This window comes from Crinia signifera, chromosome 3 (assembly GCF_055691185.1).
Source record: "Crinia signifera chromosome 3, ASM5569118v1, whole genome shotgun sequence".
NCBI classification, from domain to species: Eukaryota; Metazoa; Chordata; class Amphibia; order Anura; family Myobatrachidae; genus Crinia; species Crinia signifera.
Window position 1 is genome coordinate 32,492,364 of NC_139219.1, and position 22,061 is coordinate 32,514,424.

A 22,061-nucleotide genomic window follows, 5' to 3' on the forward strand; every position below is an offset into this window, starting at 1 on the left:
GCATCCCCATCACTGCGCAATCCCTCATAGCATCCCCATCACTGCGCAATCCCTCATAGCATCCCCATCACTGCGCAATCCCTCATAGCATCCCCATCACTGCGCAATCCCTCATAGCATCCCCATCACTGCGCAATCCCTCATAGCATCCCCATCACTGCGCAATCCCTCATAGCATCCCCATCACTGCGCAATCCCTCATAGCATCTCCATCACTGCGCAATCCCTCATAGCAACCCCATCACTGCGCAATCCCTCATAGCAACCCCATCACTGCGCAATCCCTCATAGCAACCCCATCACTGCGCAATCCCTCATAGCATCCCCATCACTGCGCAATCCCTCATAGCACCTCCATCACTGCGCAATCCCTCATAGCATCCCCATCACTGCGCAATCCCTCATAGCATCTCCATCACTGCGCAATCCCTCATAGCATCCCTATCACTGCGCAATCCCTGATAGCATCCCCATCACTGCGCAATCCCTCATAGCATCCCCATCACTGCGCAATCCCTCATAGCATCCCCATCACTGCGCAATCCCTCATAGCATCCCCATCACTGCGCAATCCCTCATAGCATCCCTATCACTGCGCAATCCCTGATAGCATCCCCATCACTGCGCAATCCCTCATAGCATCCCCATCACTGCGCAATCCCTCATAGCATCCCCATCACTGCACAATCCCTGATAGCATCCCCATCACTGCGCAATCCCTCATAGCATCCCCATCACTGCGCAATCCCTCATAGCATCTCCATCACTGCGCAATCCCTCATAGCATCCCCATCACTGCGCAATCCCTCATAGCATCCCCATCACTGCGCAATCCCTCATAGCATCCCCATCACTGCGCAATCCCTCATAGCATCCCCATCACTGCGCAATCCCTCATAGCATCCCCATCACTGCGCAATCCCTCATAGCATCCCCATCACTGCGCAATCCCTCATAGCATCCCCATCACTGCGCAATCCCTCATAGCATCCCCATCACTGCGCAATCCCTCATAGCATCTCCATCACTGCGCAATCCCTCATAGCAACCCCATCACTGCGCAATCCCTCATAGCAACCCCATCACTGCGCAATCCCTCATAGCAACCCCATCACTGCGCAATCCCTCATAGCATCCCCATCACTGCGCAATCCCTCATAGCACCTCCATCACTGCGCAATCCCTCATAGCATCCCCATCACTGCGCAATCCCTCATAGCATCTCCATCACTGCGCAATCCCTCATAGCATCCCTATCACTGCGCAATCCCTCATAGCATCCCTATCACTGCGCAATCCCTGATAGCATCCCCATCACTGCGCAATCCCTCATAGCATCCCCATCACTGCGCAATCCCTCATAGCATCCCCATCACTGCGCAATCCCTCATAGCATCCCTATCACTGCGCAATCCCTGATAGCATCCCCATCACTGCACAATCCCTCATAGCATCCCCATCACTGCGCAATCCCTCATAGCATCCCCATCACTGCGCAATCCCTGATAGCATCCCCATCACTGCGCAATCCCTCATAGCATCTCCATCACTGCGCAATCCCTCATAGCATCCCTATCACTGCACAATCCCTCATAGCATCCCCATCACTGCGCAATCCCTCATAGCATCCCCATCACTGCGCAATCCCTCATAGCATCCCCATCACTGCGCAATCCCTCATAGCATCCCCATCACTGCGCAATCCCTCATAGCATCCCCATCACTGCGCAATCCCTCATAGCATCCCCATCACTGCGCAATCCCTCATAGCATCTCCATCACTGCGCAATCCCTCATAGCATCCCCATCACTGCGCAATCCCTCATAGCATCCCCATCACTGCGCAATCCCTCATAGCATCCCCATCACTGCGCAATCCCTCATAGCATCCCCATCACTGCGCAATCCCTCATAGCATCCCCATCACTGCGCAATCCCTCATAGCATCCCCATCACTGCGCAATCCCTCATAGCATCCCCATCACTGCGCAATCCCTCATAGCATCCCCATCACTGCGCAATCCCTCATAGCATCTCCATCACTGCGCAATCCCTCATAGCATCCCCATCACTGCGCAATCCCTGATAGCATCCCCATCACTGCGCAATCCCTCATAGCATCCCCATCACTGCGCAATCCCTCATAGCATCCCCATCACTGCGCAATCCCTCATAGCATCTCCATCACTGCACAATCCCTCATAGCATCCCCATCACTGCGCAATCCCTCATAGCATCTCCATCACTGCGCAATCCCTCATAGCATCCCCATCACTGCGCAATCCCTGATAGCATCCCCATCACTGCGCAATCCCTCATAGCATCCCCATCACTGCGCAATCCCTCATAGCATCCCCATCACTGCGCAATCCCTGATAGCATCCCCATCACTGCGCAATCCCTCATAGCATCCCCATCACTGCGCAATCCCTCATAGCATCCCCATCACTGCGCAATCCCTCATAGCATCCCCATAACTGCGCAATCCCTCATAGCATCCCCATCACTGCGCAATCCCTCATAGCATCCCCATCACACCCCCTCATTTCCTGCCCACCACTGTACCCCCTATCAGCGAGCACCCTCTGATCACCCAAAATTACTTCACATTTCATTCATGCCCCTCATCACTGCACTTCCTTCACATCCCTATCAGAACATCACCCACCAAAAAACTGCAGCCACCAGTCAGCGGGGAGCCTGAGCGAGGGGAGCCAGGACAGGAGGATCATGCAGGACTTTCTGGTGCCAGTGCTAGCAGTCGTCAGTCACGCCACAGGGCTAAAAGAAATGCAGTGCTGCCGATGTCCGACCGCTCCCGCCCCGCACAGCATTACTGGGAGTGTGGGAGGGGACGCGGTCACACTAACCAATGGCGGGGAGGCAGCCGCTGCGTCACCGCGTTCCCTCCCACACTCCCAGTAATGCTGTGCGCGGTGGGCGCAGTCAGGCATCGGCGGCACTGCACTTCGTTTAGCCCTGCAGCTGCCGGTTAATTGACAAGCGGCTCAGCTAGTTGGGCCACTTGTCATAGTGATAGAGGTCAGTGCTGCAGGCCAGACCTGAGCGTCTCGCGGGCCGCCTGTTGCCCACCACTGCCTTAGATCAAAATCATTCCGGCTACCTGTAAAAACAAAACTTTATTTATTTTTGCAGTTAAGAAAAATATAGATGTGCACAGTCCATATGCCAGGGTTTAATGCTTGTTGCCAGGGGTTTCATGCTCGTTGGCAGGGGGTTACATGCTCATTGCTAGAGGTTACATGCACATTCATAATCACAGGTGCAGCAGTGCTCCCGAAATCTGGCAGTAGGACCTCTAGCATCTGTCTCCTCCAAGGCGGTGGCCATTTTTGGAGGAGCATTCTCAGCAGATTCTATGGCCCTTATTCAGATTCGCGCGGTACGGCCCGCGTGCGGCCGTACCGCCGATGTTTTCCGTCTGCACATGCGCAGAGGTCAATCTGCGCATGTGCAGGCGAATTCGCCGCACATAAATTTACTACGCCGCAAAGGGGGCGTATAGGGGAGTGAGGGGCTTCATGCCCTCATTTCCCTATGTATACGCCCCGCGTTTCATGGGCGTTCCCATGCAAACGCGGGGCGTACGCATGCTAATGAGGGCATGACGCAACTCATGGGGGCAGAAAGCTGACGTCGCCGGATGTCAGCTTTCAGCCCCCATACAAGCTACCACACGGACGATTGTCCGTGTGGTCTCAGCTTGCGGGAGCTGCCGCGGCGTGCGGACCTGCCTTCGATGGTCGACGACCATCGAATGCAGGGGGCAGCTCCCACCATGGTGGAGGCGTAGCCTCCACCATTTTTATGCGGATCGCCAGCCGTCCGTGTACGGACGGCCGTGGCGATCCGTAGGGTGGGCGGGGATTCGTCTGGTGCGGTCGGAGCCGCATATGCGGCTCGACCGCACCAACCAGAATAAGGGCCTATGTGTGGTCACTGTTTTAACTCTTAATTAATTAGACCTTCTATACAGTTTGATACACAGTAGACAGATTTAAAAGAAAAAATATATATTTTTAATCCTAACTAATAAAAATGAAAAAAGAAATAATGCAACAAATAATATAAAATTCACAAATAAACCATACAACAAACAATATATACCGATAAAAATGCAGTAAGCAGAATTATTTTAGTAGATGCACAGCAGAATGATTAGGTTTTGATTAGTCCATCATAGTTGTTCACGGATGCATAGATGGAATTTGATTAGTAGGGCCGTTCCAAATGTACAGTTAGTGAGGGGTTAATGGTTAGTATGGGTATATTTACCACTCCTTTTTCTTGCAGGGGGTCTTTGTTAGTCCAATGCCTCACACATATAGATTTGCAGATACAGGTGGCCACCTGGATAGTATATAGAGGATGCTCCACTTTCAATCTCGCACAGGTTCTTACTTTTGCCTTATTGTGAGAGAACCAGAGGCACTGCAACCACAGGTGAAGAAAAAACAGCTGGTACCAGAATCAGGATATGTAACTAACGCGTTTCCCCGCCTCTGTCAGTCGGCGGCTTCCTCAGAGAAGTGGAGTTCAGTCTGTGGGGGAAACATCTGGACCATTCACTTTAGGTTTTGGGGGCTTAGGTGGAATGATTTAATAGGATGAAACCACATCATCTATCTCAGCATATTTGCAGATATCATGATGGTGACACTGGGGCGCATTTATCAATATAGTGCGATGCCGGCTCAGTGGCATCGCCGGACATCGCATTGCGGTGTTGAAGTATACCGCCGGGATGTATCATTAGAAGGGCGCAGGGACAGGGCTCCGATAGGAGCCTGTCTCTGCGAAGCCCTAACCCGGATGCCGGGGGTCTGCGCATGTGCGGTTATGCGCTGACCCCCGCCGACCCCTGTGACCGCACTGCCCCGCTCGGCAGTGCGATCCCGTAGCCATAGGCTACAATGGGCTATCGCCATATCAGAATGGCGATAGCCCAGGGATGCGAAGCCGGGCTGCCCGATGTTAATACATCGGGCAGCTTCGCACCCCCTATAGAAACCTATGGGGGATGCGGCCGGCGGCGGTGCAGGTGGGATCGCAGCAGGGATCGGAGATCCCTGCTGCGGTCCCCCTTTCATACATTTAGGAGATACTTAATATTTGCGGCTAAACCCCGGGTGTTTTCGGGGATTTAGGGGCCTATGTATCAAACCATATTTGCGGCTAAATCCCTGAAAACACCAGTTTTCGGGATTTAGCCGCAAATATTAAGTATCTCCTAAATGTATGAAAGGGGGACCGCAGCAGGGATCTCCGATCCCTGCTGTGATCCCCCCTGCACCGCCGCCGGCCGCATCCCCCATAGGTTTCTATGGGGGATGCGAAGCTGCCCGATGTATTAACATCGGGCAGCCCGGCTTCGCATCCCTGGGCTATCGCCATTCTGATATGGCGATAGCCCATTGTAGCCTATGGCTACGGGATCGCACTGCCGAGCGGGGCAGTGCGGTCACAGGGGTCAGCGGATAACCGCGCATGCGCAGACCCCCCGGCATCCGGGTTAGGGCTTCGCAGGGACAGGCTCCTATTGGAGCCCTGTCCCTGCGCCCTTCTAATGATACATCCCGGCGGTGTACTTCAACACCGCAATGCGATGTCCGGCGATGCCACTGCGCCGGCATCGCACTATATTGATAAATGCGCCCCTTAGCCGCAAATATGGTTTGATAAATGGGCCCCCATGAATTAAAGGGACTGAAGATATTAAATGGGGAAGGTGTAGTGGGGGGGGGGGGGCTGGCCACAGACCATGCTGGGACCAAGCTGCACTTCATCAATTATTAATCTCACTTGCCACCTAATGACCACATGCAGGTTTACAATGTCCACTAGAGATTCCAGATAAAGTGATTATGTGGCTATGTATCTGCTGTGTAATGATTGGCACATAACGGTTTCCCATTACCTTTTATGTTTATTGACTGTGTTATTAATGAGTACATTGTTTCTTTATGCAGATGTTATTAATCATTAACTTTTGAATTGCATTTGCACTCAATGAATTGCATTCACTGCACTTTAAAGGGGGTGTACACCCGGGCTGTAGCTGGGCGATTTTGACTAAGAGATTTTGCTTAGTCAAAATGAGTATGGATCATTCGGTTGACCCAAGAAAGGTCGACACTCTTTAAGTCGACACTGGAAGGTCGACAATGCAAAAGGTCAATACAGATTTTTTTAGCCAGGACAAAGCAGTGCACTGGGGCCCCTACCCACCCATTCATGAGAATAAAAAAAAATCCTAACTTACATTTCTTGTGGTCCTGCGTATGCTTCAGTACAGTGAATGACTGTGAGCACTCTGATTGGTGGATATCTCCAGCCATCCACCAATCTGCAAGCTGACAGTCATTCACTGTCTGGCTGCAGGCTAGACGCAGAAAGAGAGTGCTGCACTGTTATTGGTGGATATCTCCAGCCATCCACCAATCCGCAAGCTGACAGCCATTTACTGCTTGGCTAAAGGCACAAAGAGAGTGCTGCACTGTTATTGGTGCATATCTCCAGCCATCCACCAATCAGCAAGCTGACATTCATTTACTGCTTGGCTGCAGGCTAGAGGCACAAAGAGAGTGCTGCACTGTTATTGGTGCATATCTCCAGCCATCCACCAATCAGCAAGCTGACATTCATTTACTGCTTGGCTGAAGGCTAGAGGCAGAAAGAGAGTGCTGCACTGTTATTGGTGGATATGCCCAGCCATTACCAATCAGCATGCTGACAGCCATTCACTGTCTGGGTATCCATTTCTGCTGCTTGTCTGGCAGCAGATTATCCAGCTCATGCAAGTGCGTATCTGCAGACACAGTCCTATTAGTATGGAAACCCATCAGGCTTCCAGCCGCCATCACCAGGGTATCTTACGGGGTGGAGGGGGGGTATTGCTGGGGAATGTTAAATAGGCCCATAAAACCTTTAATTGGAAACCCTGTTAGAAATGGCAGAAGCAGACTATGAGACGGTCCCACACAAAGGGTGCCACCTCACAGGAACCTGACTAACATAATCATAGTTCCATTTCGGTTAAGTTCAATTATATTTGATTTTGCACAAAATACAAAATCCTGCATTTTAATTACAGTCATTTAAATTCTATTATAACATTAATTCCTCCAATTAGGAATTGCGAATGCCATTATCTAATGCTTTCATGGATAACCTTCCTCTGCTACATAATCTGCTGCTGGCAGCGGCACATAGACATCACTGTGTCACCGCATGGTTTGGAATGGAACGCTCTGTTACCTTGCAGAGTGGTCTGGGTTATTTCCAGGTATCAGTTACCCTGGGCCGGCGCAACATTGCTCCACATCCCAGGCAAAGATTCAAACTGATGCCTCCTCTTCCCCCCCCCAGTGTCTCAGTTACTTTCTTAAACAATACAAATAAGTACAGAATAATAACTCGAACATCCTATTACACTGGGATCATTGGTTGACAATGACTATGTCGTAATGCCAACACTAGAATGTTGACATGGCTTAGCCTGTCTAGAGGCACCGTGTCAACATCTTCGGAATGCTGCCATCTGTGTAGATATGATAAATGCTGGCACAGTCACTCTCCGTATTCTGCATGCTGACATAGGGGGTAATTCATACCTGATTACACTGTCATGAGTTTGCTACACAGAATCTGTAACTTCTGAGTAGTGATATACGCTACCCAATACGACCTCTAGCATCTGTCTCCTCCATGGCAGCGGCCATTTTTGGAGGGACATTTTCAGCAGATACCATACGGATGGCCAGACCCATTGGAATCTGCAGAAACTATATGCCCCCACCAAGCCACCGCTTAGGGCTGCAGTTCCATTGTTATGCCACTGTCACCCGCTGGTTTTGTGACGGACATAATGCATTGGGTTAGGCAAGCCTGACAGTGTACATATGTGCCACCCATAAGACTATTCTGTGCCACTAACGTGATAAAAAGCAGCGCAGATCATCCTATGAGGATAGCGCACGCCGAGGGCCGGTGGTACTATTAGGCCAACTTAGACCATTTCCTAGGGCACCAATGGTCAGAGGGCAGAATACCTGGCATGATCCCATAGATTTTTTACCCCTGTCTGGAGCGCATCAAAGTGTAGGGACCAGCTGCGTCTGTCACATTGCCTTTTTTTAAAAACTACTGGCAAACTACTTTCTCAATTCCTTTAATGTTATATTCTGGTGCTGATAAGAGTATCTGTTTATATAAATGAAAGCCCTTTAAAATGTGAGGTTTATACAGTAGACAAGGTATAAATCATGCACGATTTGCAGATCTAAGGCAGAAGCCCAGCATGCTTGTTATGGATCTTCAAAGACAATTTAATGGCTGTACATCAATAACAAGCTACAGTAGGAACAATTTGTGCACCTTACAAGCAGAAAACGCACATGCAGAAGCCACGTTCTGATATTGTGGCAGTGACAGCATCTCCCCACATGAAAGTAATGTGGAGGATCCAGACAAGATTTTGGAGCAGTAGCCAGGTGTCTTATCAGCAGCACCTGGGATTTCCTGATATAAGGGTTTCCAGGGCAGAGTGATCTTGCTCTTGGTGGCGGAATAACTTCCCAAGCGATAGGCCGGGGTGTGGGCCATGGTAGGGACCACTGGAGCCCGTGCAAGAGTCTGTTATGCTGGGATTACCTGTATGCTACTGTCTGTAACCACACTTGCCTTTGAAATGAATCTGCTTTGCTGTGACCTGCATCTGAAAATTAAAGAACGAAGTCTTCATCTGAGTCCCTGTGTGTGATCCTTGTCACAATAAAACCCTATGACCAATGAGGCAGCGACATTTATCACCCTTGTACTTGTCCTGCATTGCCATGCACTGTAAGTCGCTGATTTCTTGTGTTGCTTATTTGTTTGGATAAGTAGGATGAGAACCAAGGGGGTTATTCAGATGTAATTACACGGCTGCGAATTCCAAGGCCAGGCAAATATCGAATGACTGTACATGCTTATGGCTCGCAGTACACATGCAGTGGCGTAACTATAGTCCCGCAATCTCCGCGGTGGCGGGGAGGCGCTGAGAGTGTGTGGGCGACGGGGGGGGCTGCGGGACTATAGTTACGCCACTGTTCAGCAGGTGGTAAGGAGGTTGGGGGACATGGTGGCACACATGGTCAGGGCTGCTGTCTGTCTTCTGTCTGTGCCCCCCCCCCCCAGCCGTTGCCTCTGAGTCCTGCCGCCGGCGTTCCTGTCTGCGCGGGTCCCGGCTACTGATGCTTATGAGAGGTGACACTCGGAAAATGGCTGCCCCAATACAGCAGACCATTTTTAAGGTTGCTAGAGGAGGCCGCTGCCTCCTTAAAAATGATCTGCTGTATGGGGGCAGCCATTTTTCGAGTGTCACCTCTCATCAGCAGTAGCCGGGAGAGCCAGGACCCATGCAGACAGGAGCGCCGGTGGCAGGACTCAGAGGTAGCGGCCGGACGGGAGGGGGGCGGGTTTGTGTACCCTACAGGGGGGGGGGGGCGACAAATTATTAGTTACGCCACTGACCATACGCTAGTTGAGTGACATGAAGCCTGCGTTTGTGGATGTCAACTGGCTGGTTTCCTGGGAGCGTCAAGGAAAATGCAGGCATGCCCAGGCATTTTCAGGGAGGGTTGTGATGTGAGCTCCGGGCCCGATCAGCCTGATTCTATCGCACTGGCAGAGTAATTCCAGCAATACGCACAGACTGCACACTGGGAAAAATCATGTGATGGCGAGTGGCTCACAAATGGATTTACAGCTAATTGTGGGGCTGCCATATTTTTGCTAACTTTTCACAGACTTGCACAGGGCGGGACTTCACTCTGGTCAGAGTGAAATCCCGCCCCGAGAGGAAATCCCTACTTCCATATTTTCCCCACTTACTTTTGATAAATAACTTTTTTGTAAATAACTGCTTGAAATGTGGGCTAAAGAGGGGGCAGCACTAAAAGATGTGAATTTGCATAGATTAGCCCTGCCCATTCACCACAGAGCTAAAAGATGTGAATTTGCATAGACTAGCCCTGCCCATTCACCACAGAGCTAAAAGGTGTGAATTTGCATAGATTAGCCCTGCCCATTCACCACAGAGCTAAAAGGTGTGTATTTGTATAGATTAGCCCTGCCCATTCACCACAGAGCTAAAAGGTGTGAATTTGCATAGATTAGCCCCGCCCATTCACCACAGAGCTAAAAGGTGTGAATTTGCATAGATTAGCCCTGCCCATTCACCACAGAGCTAAAAGGTGTGTATTTGTATAGATTAGCCCTGCCCATTCACCACAGAGCTAAAAGATGTGAATTTGCATAGATTAGCCCTGCCCATTCACCACAGACCCACGAATAGAAGCATTTTGACACAAAAGAGACGGGCTTAATTATTTCACAGCCCAGAGAGAGGGGGGTGGGAATTTCAAATGAGGTGTGTTGCTATGGGAAACCATTCAGATGCTATTATCTTCTAGAAGGTGCTAAATAAGATATAGCAACAGCAACATCCCATTTGAAATAGATCTCCCATCTTAGTAAATTTTCCAGTACTTGGGTAATGGCACGGCACCCGGCTGTGGCGAGCGCAGCGCGGATTACTTCACATGTATTCCGCGGCCCTCGCCACGCTTCGGGCTCGGTGACTCGCCACACTTTATAAAATCAACTCCACGCCTACGTGTATAGTGGGGGTATGAACAGGTCGGGGGACACGTAATGCGTCCACTCGCCACGCTTCGGGCTGGCGTGGATAGTGGGGGTGGTTCAGCAGCCATTCCAAATTAACAAGGAGCTTATCCAAATTAACAAGGAGCTTCAGAAATAATACAGCCGCAGTCACTTCATCTCTGACTGACCACGGTAGCTGCGTAACGCTAACTGACTACACTGTCCGCGGGAACACTACGCTGAACCTGACAGGGACGCTGACTACGCTGGCCATGGGAACACTACGCTGAACCTGACAGGGACGCTACACTAACTACGTAACGGGTGCCATGCTATTACACATGCACCAATTTTCCCCTTCATTTTCAGTTGTGGAATCACATAAGGATAAGGGGCCAGAGGGTTCACTTGTCCTTGATGCAAGATCTTGCACACTGATAGTGGCTGGTGGGTTGGGTAAGGGGGGGGGGGGGGGGGCGAGAAGTGATTTCAATGTCAAAGTCATTTTTTTGCTGGAATAGGGATGGCCATCAACCATTTGAAATCATTGATGGTTTATGGCTGATGTAGAATACTTTTGTCATCAATGGGGGAGAAACTAGATGGTTTCCTTCCATCTATGGCAATAGCAGAACCATTTTTTTTCTTTTATCAAGGTGCCAGGACACAGCACACCCCCATGTTATGATTGTCATACAGGCCAGTCAAAGAAAATTTATGACCATCGATAGGTAAAACAATTGATGGTCATCCATCACTTAATATTTTACTATCGATGGCTGCTTGCAGTATCACCATCAATTGCAACAAAACGATGGCAACCACACCATTGGCCATGCCTATGCACGAGGTCTTAGCAGACATTAGAAACTTGTTAGTTTGGCAGTGTCCATGAAGTAGGGATGACCATCGATGGCAATTCTGCAACTGGCCATCGATAGTGCTTAACTATGCAATGGATGACCATCAATATTTTTACATATCGATGGTCATCCATTGTATTTTATTGAATGGCCTGTGGGCCAATCAAAACACAGGGGCGGGGCTTCACGAGTGGAGCTATGCTCCGTGTCCCGGCACTTTAAAAAAAAGCAAAACATTGTTTTGCTATTCCATCGATGGAGAGAAACCATCTGGTTCTCCCCCATCGATGGCAAAAGTATTCAACATCGGCCATGAACCATCAATGATTCCGAATCATCGATGGTCGATGGCCATCCCTAGCAGGAAGTCAATTGGAGTACGAGCCAAGTAAAGAGGACAGGGAAGAATGTCTTCTTGTTGGCGCACAGAGCTAAATAGAAAGAAAGTGTTTTTACTTACAAATTTCTATTTTATTATATAACTTAAAAACTGACGTAAAATATTTTCGTATTGTATACAAATAAACAAACCTAAATATATAACTCATGATGATCAATAAGACACAAGGACACCGTTGTTTTTAAAGAAACACAATTGTTTATATGTTTACAATACAAAAATATTAAACAGTTTTTAAGATACAATAAAATAAAAATACTTTCTTTATACTTACCTCTGTGCTCCAACAAAAAGACATTCTTCCCTGTCTTTGCTCATATTACATATTATCTTTGGATGCACCCCCATAGAGAATCATAATCTATTCTATATTGCGATATTGTCTCATTTGGGGCTTACATAGGCGCTATAGCAACAGCCTGTGCAGATTTTCCACTCTTTTCCCTTTATTCAATTTTTCTGCATACCACCGCCTCCTGCCTGCATACCACCCCCCCTGCCTACATACCACCACCCCCTGCCTGCATACAGCCCCCTGCCTACATACCACCGCTGTCCACATCCCCCCTCCCCCTGCCTGCATACCACTGCCATCTACATCCCCCCTACCCCTGCCTACATACCACCACCCTGCCTGCATACAGCCCCCTCCTGCCAGCATACCACCACCTGCCTGCATAATACAGCCCACTCCTGTCTGCATAAAGCCTTTGCCTACATAACACTTGCCCCTGCCTGTCCACATACCACCTCCTCCCACATACCCCCTCTACCTTACATATCACCCCCTGCCTACATACCAACCCCACCTAATTACCAATACCACCTCCTGCCTACACAACACTGCCTACAGTACATTTAAGGGCACGTGACGTTGGTTCCGGCTGCTCCCCTGTCATTTTTATTGGTCCGGAAATTTCGTGCAACGGCCTCATTGGTCAGACAATGTCCAGGAGGCGATTGTCATTGGCTGTCGCAACTGTCTATAAAACGTCATCCCAGTTTCTATGACAACGCGCCGCTCCCACCTTTGAGTTCCGGACGGTTTCCTTTAATACTGTGCTGACGTCAATGTGGACGCCCCGCCTCTCCAGCTATCAGAACTCGGTTGCCCCCTGCTGGCCTTCGTCGGGACTCTTCATTCAACTGGGAGAGGTAGGCATACCTACTCGTCATAGACCTCCTGTCCTCGCATTGGTGGATTGGGCTGTCAGTCATTCTCATCAACACCGGTCGCGCCGCCAGTCAGTCTCTCCGTCCTCCGATTGGCCATCTGAGCTGTTCGTCAGTCTCCCTATTGGCTAGGCGCGTTGTCAGTCAGTCGCCGGTGCCTCCCCATTGGCCGGCCGCGCTGTCAGTCAGTTTCCCTCCGGTACGGGCAGCGGCAGCAGGCGCCCAGGTTTCACCGGCTCCCCGTAGCAGTATCCCGCAGCCCTAGCGCCGAGCGCACGGTCCATGGAGCCGGCGCTGTGAAGAAGATGACGGGGAGGAGCGCGTCTAAGAGCTCCCAGCGGGGCCGCTAGAGGGGCCGCACACCCGGATTACCCGCCATGTCGGCCGTCTCCCCCGCGGAGAAAGTGGACGGCTTCACGCGGAAGTCGGTGAGGAAGGCGCAACGGCAGAAGCAGGCGCAGGGCTCGTCCCAGTTCCGGGGGCAGGGGGCCTTGGTGGAGCTTTCCCCACTGCCCACACTAAGAGGTAACCCGGCCCCTGTGTGTCCTGTGCTCATACATGCATGCATGCATGCATGCATACATACACATACATGTGCCCCTCATACATACATACATACACACACATGCATGTGCCCCTCATATACATACATACATACATTAATATACATGCATGTATGTGCCCCTCATATACATACATGTGTCCATACACACATACATGTACCTGCTGCCCACACTGAGAGGTAACCCGGCCACCGTGTCCGCACATACATACACATATGAACCTGCACACACTAATACCGATAACAATGTACATACATGTGCCCATGCATACATTAATACATGTCACTATACACACACTTATACATGCACACAAACATACACTTGTACATGTTCCTGCATACATATGTGCACACACATACAGTATATGTATCTGCACATACCCTGCTCCTACATGTACCTGCGCTCACTCCTACATGTACCTAAAGACTCAAATTCTTACTCATATGTGCCTGCACACATATCTACCTACACACATGTCCCTGATCTTACATGTGCCACATACTTGTACATAGATAATGTAGCTATGCACTCATACATGTGCCAGTACATACAGGTCCCTACTCATTCATATGCCCAAGCACATATCTGTACACACACAGGCTTCTTCTTATGCATGTACACACACACAGGTCTGTGCCCTCATACATGTACCTACACACAGATCCATGCCCTCACACACGCATCCCTCCATACTCATACATATGCCTGCACACTCATGTCCCTCCCTGCTCATATATGTGCCTATACATACATCCATGTTGAATCATGTCTACACACATGTTGCTGGTTGTGCCTGTGGCATCGCACACACACGTGACCGTACACCCGCCACATATTCTTCCTGCCCAGTCATACATCTGCAATCACACTATTATGCTGTACCCATGTTCCTACCTGCTCATATTAGGAACAAGCACTCTTGGAGCTGTACATGTTGCTGGAGGGAGGGGTATTACTGCCGGGCAACAGCCTTGGATAATGGGAGTGTCACCCTTCCATGCAGCATCCTCTCCTGGTGGTGTAAGTTCTGAGGGTCACTCAGGGCGGAGGTGTGCTGAGGGGGGTCACTTACATCCAGACAAGACTGGTCCGTTGGCTAAGGTGGGGTGCATGCAGGGTTATGCTGTCTGTCAGGCGCCCTGGGGTGATGTGAGATAGAAGCAGCAGCTGCGCAGGGCACAGACAGTCTCGCTTGCTGCTAGAGGTCATATGTTGGGTCATGTGTCATACATGTGCAGTGAGGAAGTGATGAGGACATTTGGTGTAACCATTGTTGCCCTGGGGTCAGATGAGGAGGCTGCTGTCAGTTGGGAGCTAGTGCTTTACATGTGTTCTATAACCAGTGTTCATATTCCAGTGTTATCCCTGATGCATCAACGGTAATCAGCTGGTACAGGCGGCTCTTCTCCCTGGTGATTTGTGCCGGTCTGCTGCTGCCCTTTCTATCTACTTACAGTATATGCCTTTTTCCTTACCGATGGCTATTATAGGATGTCTTGCAAGCTGTGATTATTATGCTAGGTACACACCAGGACGACTAGGGCCCGATCAGCACAATCTAGATCCAATTCCGATCAATCGGATGTAGATTGTGTGCTGATTGGGCCCTTTTCTGACCTGGTGTGGAGCGATTCCGATCCGATGCGCGGTCCCGCGGGTCGGTCGGTCGTTATTGAGATCCTACCTGCTGCAGGTAGGATCTCAATGACGACCATAGAACCGGGTGCGGGTCGCCATCGGATCGGACCCGCTCACGGTGCACATCGTGAGCGGGTCGTGCCCTCCCGCGTCATCGTGAGCGGGTCGGACGAGACACTGACGACCCGCTCACGATGTGCATCGTGAGCGGGTCGTCCTGGTGTGTACCCCGCATAACATTGCAAGTCAGGTGCTCAAACACTTCCCATACACCACTGTAACAGCAACAAGTACAATCTCTTCCTACTGTATATAGTATGAATACAGAAGGTTCCTTTCCCGTTAGCGTCCTCGGCTGGGTGTAGCGCTCACACGCAGCCCCTTTTCCTGGAAATCCTACTGCTTGCCATCTTGTGTTTCTCACAGGCCACATTTAGCTCTGAGAGTGTATTTTAATCCACTCTCCTGCCAGTGCTCAGTGTAAGGAACTGTTACATCCTATTAACCCCTTGTTGGAGGTCGATTCATTTAGGCACGAGTCGGCTCACATTTTAACTGCCTGTCATATGCTGTGCTTGTGGTTGATCCCAACTCGCAGATTGTTGTACCATACGACAGGTTCTCAAACTCGGTGCTCAGGACCCCACACAGTGCATGTTTTGCGGATCTCCTCACAGAATCACAAGTGAAATAATTAGCTCCACCTGTGGATTTTTTAAAATGTGTCAATGAGTAATGAATGCACCTGCTTGGTGACCTGGAAAACGTGAACTGTGTGGGGTCCCGAGGACCGAGTTAGAGGACCCCTGTACTGAGTTTACTACAGTTATGTGGAAGGGGTTTGGGTTATTGGATCAACAACTGAAAGTCGACAGGCCTTGAGCCAGATGGTTGACATGAGTTGATACCGATTTGCACACTATGTTGATGTTTCTCTCCTGTGGATGCATGGAAATCTCAAATGCTTATTGCTCAAACTGCATTTACGAAAGCACATGCAGAGGCGCAGTCCTTTACACATACACGAGAAGACAATTGCGAGGCATGTGTGAATATGGGTGGAGCCTGCCAACCAGAAAGAAATACAAAAAAATAAGGCTGCGCTGTGGGCGTGCTTGTGCAAGCATGGAAGTTCTTGCTGGCCATTCCGTTTCCGCGGTAGCCATATTTGTTGATCGTTGGTATTCTATCTACATGACCCAGGATTTGTGTGAGCCAATGGTATGAGGGCATGGTCCGTCCGGCGGATCTGCGAAATACTCAGATACGTACACTTGGCATCCTTACTGTTGCACTGACTCTTACAGATGGAGACTGTTTATACCATTTGCATATTTGAACGTTTAAAGAGCATGATCATTTATTGCTATTTGCCACAACATTAGCAAAAGGTTCAGAATCTGGCACTCTGGGGCAGATTTATTAAGCTGATAATTAAAAGCAGCAGCCAATCATCACTGTAATTGTTCAAACTCCGCTGATTGGCTGATGCATTATCACTTTACCAGGCTTAATACCTCCTGCCCCCCTTGTACTGGTCTGTAAGAGCCAGCTTGTGGCTGGGAGAACTTGTTCCCTTCGCATTACTGCTGCGCTCTGTAATGCTTGTCCCTCTCGCTCCTGTTGTGCTGGTATCCTAGCTATAGATTACCTTAGCAGGGAGTTGCCTGGCTTGTCCATTATCTGGAGATGCGGGTTCCATTGTACACATAGCACTATCTCTATGCGATTGCACCATGCTAAGTCAACACCATTCTCTACAGGAGCGATGTATTTATGGCCTGCTGGGGATTTACAGCTCACAGGGGGGTTCTGGGAATTAGGACCACTTGAGAACTATTTAAAGACTATTTTACAGTTTAGCCCTGCGGGTCTGTATAGTGCTTGTTGTTTTCCAGGCCACGTGCTAAAAGTACTATGAGCCAGCAATATTGCAATTCCCTGGACACACTATATCAGGGCTGGGCAATTGCGGCCCTCCAGATGTTGAAGAACTACACATCCCAACATGCCTTGCATCAGTTTTTAGCATGGCCACATAGCAAAAAGAATGCAAAGCATCCTGGGATGTGTAGTTCCTCAACATCTGGAGGGCCACAATTGCCCAGCCCTGCACTATATGATATGCGGCACTGCTTATTTCGTTAATGAAATGCATAATCTGCAGGTTAAACACTGAACGATGTCATTCGGGCCCTTATTCTGGTTGGTGCGGTAATATCCGCGTGCGTAAGTGCCGCCGATGTTTTGTGTCTGCGCATGTGCAGAGGCGTCTCTGCGCATGTGCGAGCCGGACGCACGGCCACATTCCGCATGAAATGTGTACACTACGAACAGGGGGTGGAGAGGGGAGTGAAGGGCTGTTTGGGCTCATTACCATATGTTTACACCCCGCGTTTCATGGGCGTTCCCATGAAAACGCTGGGCGTACGTATGGTAATGTGACCATCGAATGATGGGGGAGGTTCCCTGAGATGGAGGAGGTGTATTCATGAGAAATACACGTGCGGTCCGTTCGGACAGCTTCTTACCGCGTACGGACGGAGTTGGCGATCCGTATGGAAGGCGGGGTTTAGGACGCACGGTGCTGGCCGCATATTCGGATCCGGCCGCACCGATCAGAATAAGGGCCTCAGTGACATCACCGTGACCCCTGGCAATGTTGTTGGATTTGACTGCATATTTAAATGATAGGGTTATTGTTAACAATATGGGGGGGAGGGATAGTCAATGAATCATGGCCAATTTGACCATTTGTATTCAATGCTCCAACTGTTGGTTGTTGAAATCCACATGAAAATGGGCGCAAATTTGACAATCCAGCATCCGTTTTCGACCAGGCAGATTCTAATTTTTAGAAGATTGAACCTGGCAGGTGTCAATGTGGTCGGAGGCAGACATGTTGATAGATGTGCCGATATTTTCACTCTCAGAAATATGGGCATGTATTGAATGGGTACACATGGAATGATATGCACAATGAGAATCATTATCGTGCATATTGTTAATGCAAATCGTAGTGTGTATGCCCTTCCACGCACACGAAGGGGGTTATACTAGTTCACTCTCAAAGGCACAATCACTCTTATGGACAAAACCATGTGCACTGCAGGTGGGGCTGATGTAACATGTGCAGAGAGAGTTATATTTGGGTGGGGGGTGTACTTCAAACTGATATCTATATTGCAGTGTAAAAATAAAGCTGCCAGTATTTACCCTGCACAGAAACAATAAAACATCCAAATGTAACTCTCTGTACATGTTACATCAGCCCCACCTGCAGTGCACATGGTTTTGTCCATAAGAGCGTGATTGTGCCTTTGCGAGTGAACTAGAATAGCCCCCTTATGCTGTGTACACACTTGTACAATCTGCATGAGATCCAGATGAGATTTTGACTATATAGTCAAAATCTCATCTGGATCTCATGCAGATTGTATGGGCTTTATCCCTTGCGATCTCGATGCGTGCTCCCGTATCGCAGTCAGAAAGTCTTGGCTGCCCAGACACATGTTCTTTATATTCCTTCAAGTCAGAAGTGCTCTGATGCAGGAAGGTAGCGGGTTACAGGACAATATAGCTGAATCGCCATGTAAAAGATTCCTTGGGCAACTGAGCAGCGGGAAAAGATTGTCTAAGGTGTATAGGTATCTGAACTCGTATATCCAAAATGAAGGGTTGTTGGTCCTGAAAGAAAAATGGTCAACTGATATTCCGGGGCTGGACGAGAATGTTTGGGGGGAGGCACTGTCATTTCCGGGCAAGGCTACAACATCAATCCGTGTCCAGCAAGTACAATTTAATATTCTGCACAGGAGCTATATAACTCCGGTTAAATTGAGAAAAATAGCTGGAGTCCAATCCGATAGATGCCCCAAATGTAGGACCGAGCTGGGCACCTTCTGGCATCTTTTGTGGGAGTGCGATGTAATTAAAAAATTTTGGGACGAGATAATTGTTAAAATGGAAATGTTGGAAGTCCCCCGGGGGTCCCTAACTGAGGTAAATCTGGTATTGGGGGTATGGGAGGAGAATAATCCGGCATGTGATTGGAGGCAATTGGTGATAAATTTGTCGGCTATTGCCAAAGTAATAATTGCAAGGCAGTGGATTGCCTCCTCAGGCCCCAAAATGATTGAGTGGTTGAACCTGGTCAATAGCACTTGCAAACATGAGCAGTATGTATATGCCACAAGGGGAGCGGGATCCAAATTTTGGAAGATCTGGAGACACTGGAAAAAATCAAGGTTCTATAAAATAGATGTCCCGATAGGCGGCCAATGAGGAAGCGTTGAGGGTTATTGTCAGTAATTTGGCAAGAGTAATTTGGGACACAGTAGCTTACTATGTAGTTAGAGTATATAAGGGATAAGGATAAAATTAAAGTGATAGTTAATTAAAGCACAGTAACAAATAAATTCGTAAGTTGATATTAAATGTGTTTTTTTTTTTTTCATTCAAATATATATCAAATTTTTATATCAAATTTTCATAAAATGTGAGTAGTGTGATAGGAATCCACAAGATATATCACTGTATAGTGTGCCATGAAATTATAAAGGGGGATAATTAGTTGAAACACTAAAGATAACGGAAAAGATAAAGGAAAAGTATAGATTAAGTTTGGAGTATACAGAGTGTGGGGAAGAGTATAGATTTAGGTCACAAAGGTGTATAGGGAAGGGTCCCAAGTGTAAATAATATATTAAAAAATATTGATAATTGTAAAAATTGATGCACTTTTAATAGGTAGGTCACAGTATCTATAAGGTATATATTAGGTCTACTGGTATAAGATAAAATAAAAGGGTGTCTCAGGGTATAAGCTATTACTTGGCTAAGTGGTCAGAAGTGGGTGAAAGGGGGTATACCAAGGAAGTTCAAAGGAGCTAGGTTGTCCTGAATAGATTTGCCGATATTAATGAGGGGGCAATGGGATTGGGCCTAATGTATGTATATGTGGGGTCAGGGGAGAATGGGGGTGGGGGGTGGGGGAGGGGAAATGTATTTGTATATTAATTGGAAATGTAATTATCTTTATATGTAATTGATATGTATTTTATATGTAATATAAATGAAATGTTGGAATAAATAAAACTTAATTAAAAAAAAGAAAGTCTTGGCTGCATAGACTATATAGTGCAGATCTGCACTATATAGTCTAAATTGTATGCAGATAGTCTAAATTGTATATATTGTATGCAGATAGTCTAAATTGTAGATCTCATGCAGATTGTACAAGTGTGTACACAGCATAAGACTCTCATCTAGCCTCCAAACTTTCAAGCGTTCCCTAAAAACTCACCTCTTCAGGCAAGACTATAATTCAGGACCCCCACACAACCTCCAGTAGCATTTATATGTAATTGCATCCCATCAGGACTGTCTTGTAATCTGGTGGGACTGCCATGCTATGGAATTCTATCCTTATGTATCCCTCTAGATTGTGAGCAGGGCCCTCCTACCTCTATTTTGGTTTGTATCTACCCAGTTTGTTTATTCGCTGTTGTTTCCTATTGTAAAGCGCAACGGAATATGCTGCGCTATATAAGAAACTATAAATAAATAATAATGCATGTGTAATATATAATAAGTGCCAGTATATAACCACTCATCATGAAAGCCATAGTATATTGTTCCTTCTAGGAACTAGGGCGAGCAGGGGGGCAGACCGGGCCCGCCGACGTCACTGTTTTGGGCGGTCCCAGGCCGCCAACGTCACAATAGGGTGTGGCTACTGCTGCGCTAACTTGTACGCGCCAGTGCTGAGATCTGTTTGATGTAGCTGCACTTGCTGGCTGTGAAGTGCACTCTGTACTGTAGCAGAGCTTTTGGTTATGTACTGTACAGCCTTTTGTGGCAGTGAGAGGCTGTCTACTTTTCTATTCGATTTCAATTCCAGGCATTTGATTCAAAATGGTATTGAATGCAGCTGAAAACCATTAGATTTTGCTTATATAAGCAAAATCGAATAGCAAATTGGACCGAACTGACATTAAGGCTGCCCGTACATGGTGCGTTTTACCCATGAGTCCCACACACATCACACAGTACAAAAAGTATGTGTAGCCTGTACTTTTGTGCTAGATCACATTGCATCTAGTACAAAAAGCCTGCTGCTGTAGCACATCACATGCTTTACATGTATGGGCACCTTTAGTGTATTACTAGTATATGTTTGTTCATTATTTTTGTTTTGTCTGAGACATGATATTCTATATGCATTTTTATATGGTTTTATAGTTACTTTTACTTTGCTTTTTTTGCATTTCTTTAAGTTTAAAAAAACCTCCTTTTTATAGTCCTACTGTAGCATTCACCTGGAAGAGAGGTCATGCAGCGGGGCCGCCATAAGGGCGGTGCTATGGGGACAACTTTTCTGGGCCTGGCCAGCTCTTACAGAGGTGTAGGGCCTGGGGCACTCTATCCCCGCAGCTTGAACAGCCACCAGCACCCCCTTTCACTACACGGCCCGTGCGCACGATGGGTCGCCTGGCCGCCTTTCCCACTCAATAGCGGGGGGTGTCCACAGCCCGCCGCACAGTCACAGCCCCGAGCTTCATTAATTCTTAGCCCAGCACCTGCTGCACATTCAAACAGGCAGTGCAGTAGGCCGCAGCAGACCAGCCGAGAGATGATGCTGCATACAGAACCGGAAGTGACATGACGTGGTTTGTCTCCACGACAATAGGAGTCATCTTCCACCATCAGGAGACTTCTTCTTATTCCGCTATTACCAATATTATTTTCATTTAC

General features: G+C 48.4%; 1 protein-coding gene across 2 annotated transcripts in view; it reads left to right on the forward strand.

Moving 5' to 3' along the window:
• Positions 1 to 13,247: 13,247 nt before the first annotated feature.
• The window catches only part of PPP2R5A (protein phosphatase 2 regulatory subunit B'alpha), a 74,888-nt gene continuing 66,074 nt past the window's right edge, over positions 13,248 to 22,061 (forward strand). Inside the window, exon 1 of one of the 2 annotated variants that reach the window (XM_083175605.1) lies at positions 13,248 to 13,629. In XM_083175605.1, the coding sequence (XP_083031731.1) occupies positions 13,482 to 13,629 (148 nt within the window). In that variant the 5' untranslated portion in view covers positions 13,248 to 13,481. The remainder of the gene's footprint in view (positions 13,630 to 22,061) is intronic. The other variant, XM_083175604.1, reaches the window with a different exon arrangement.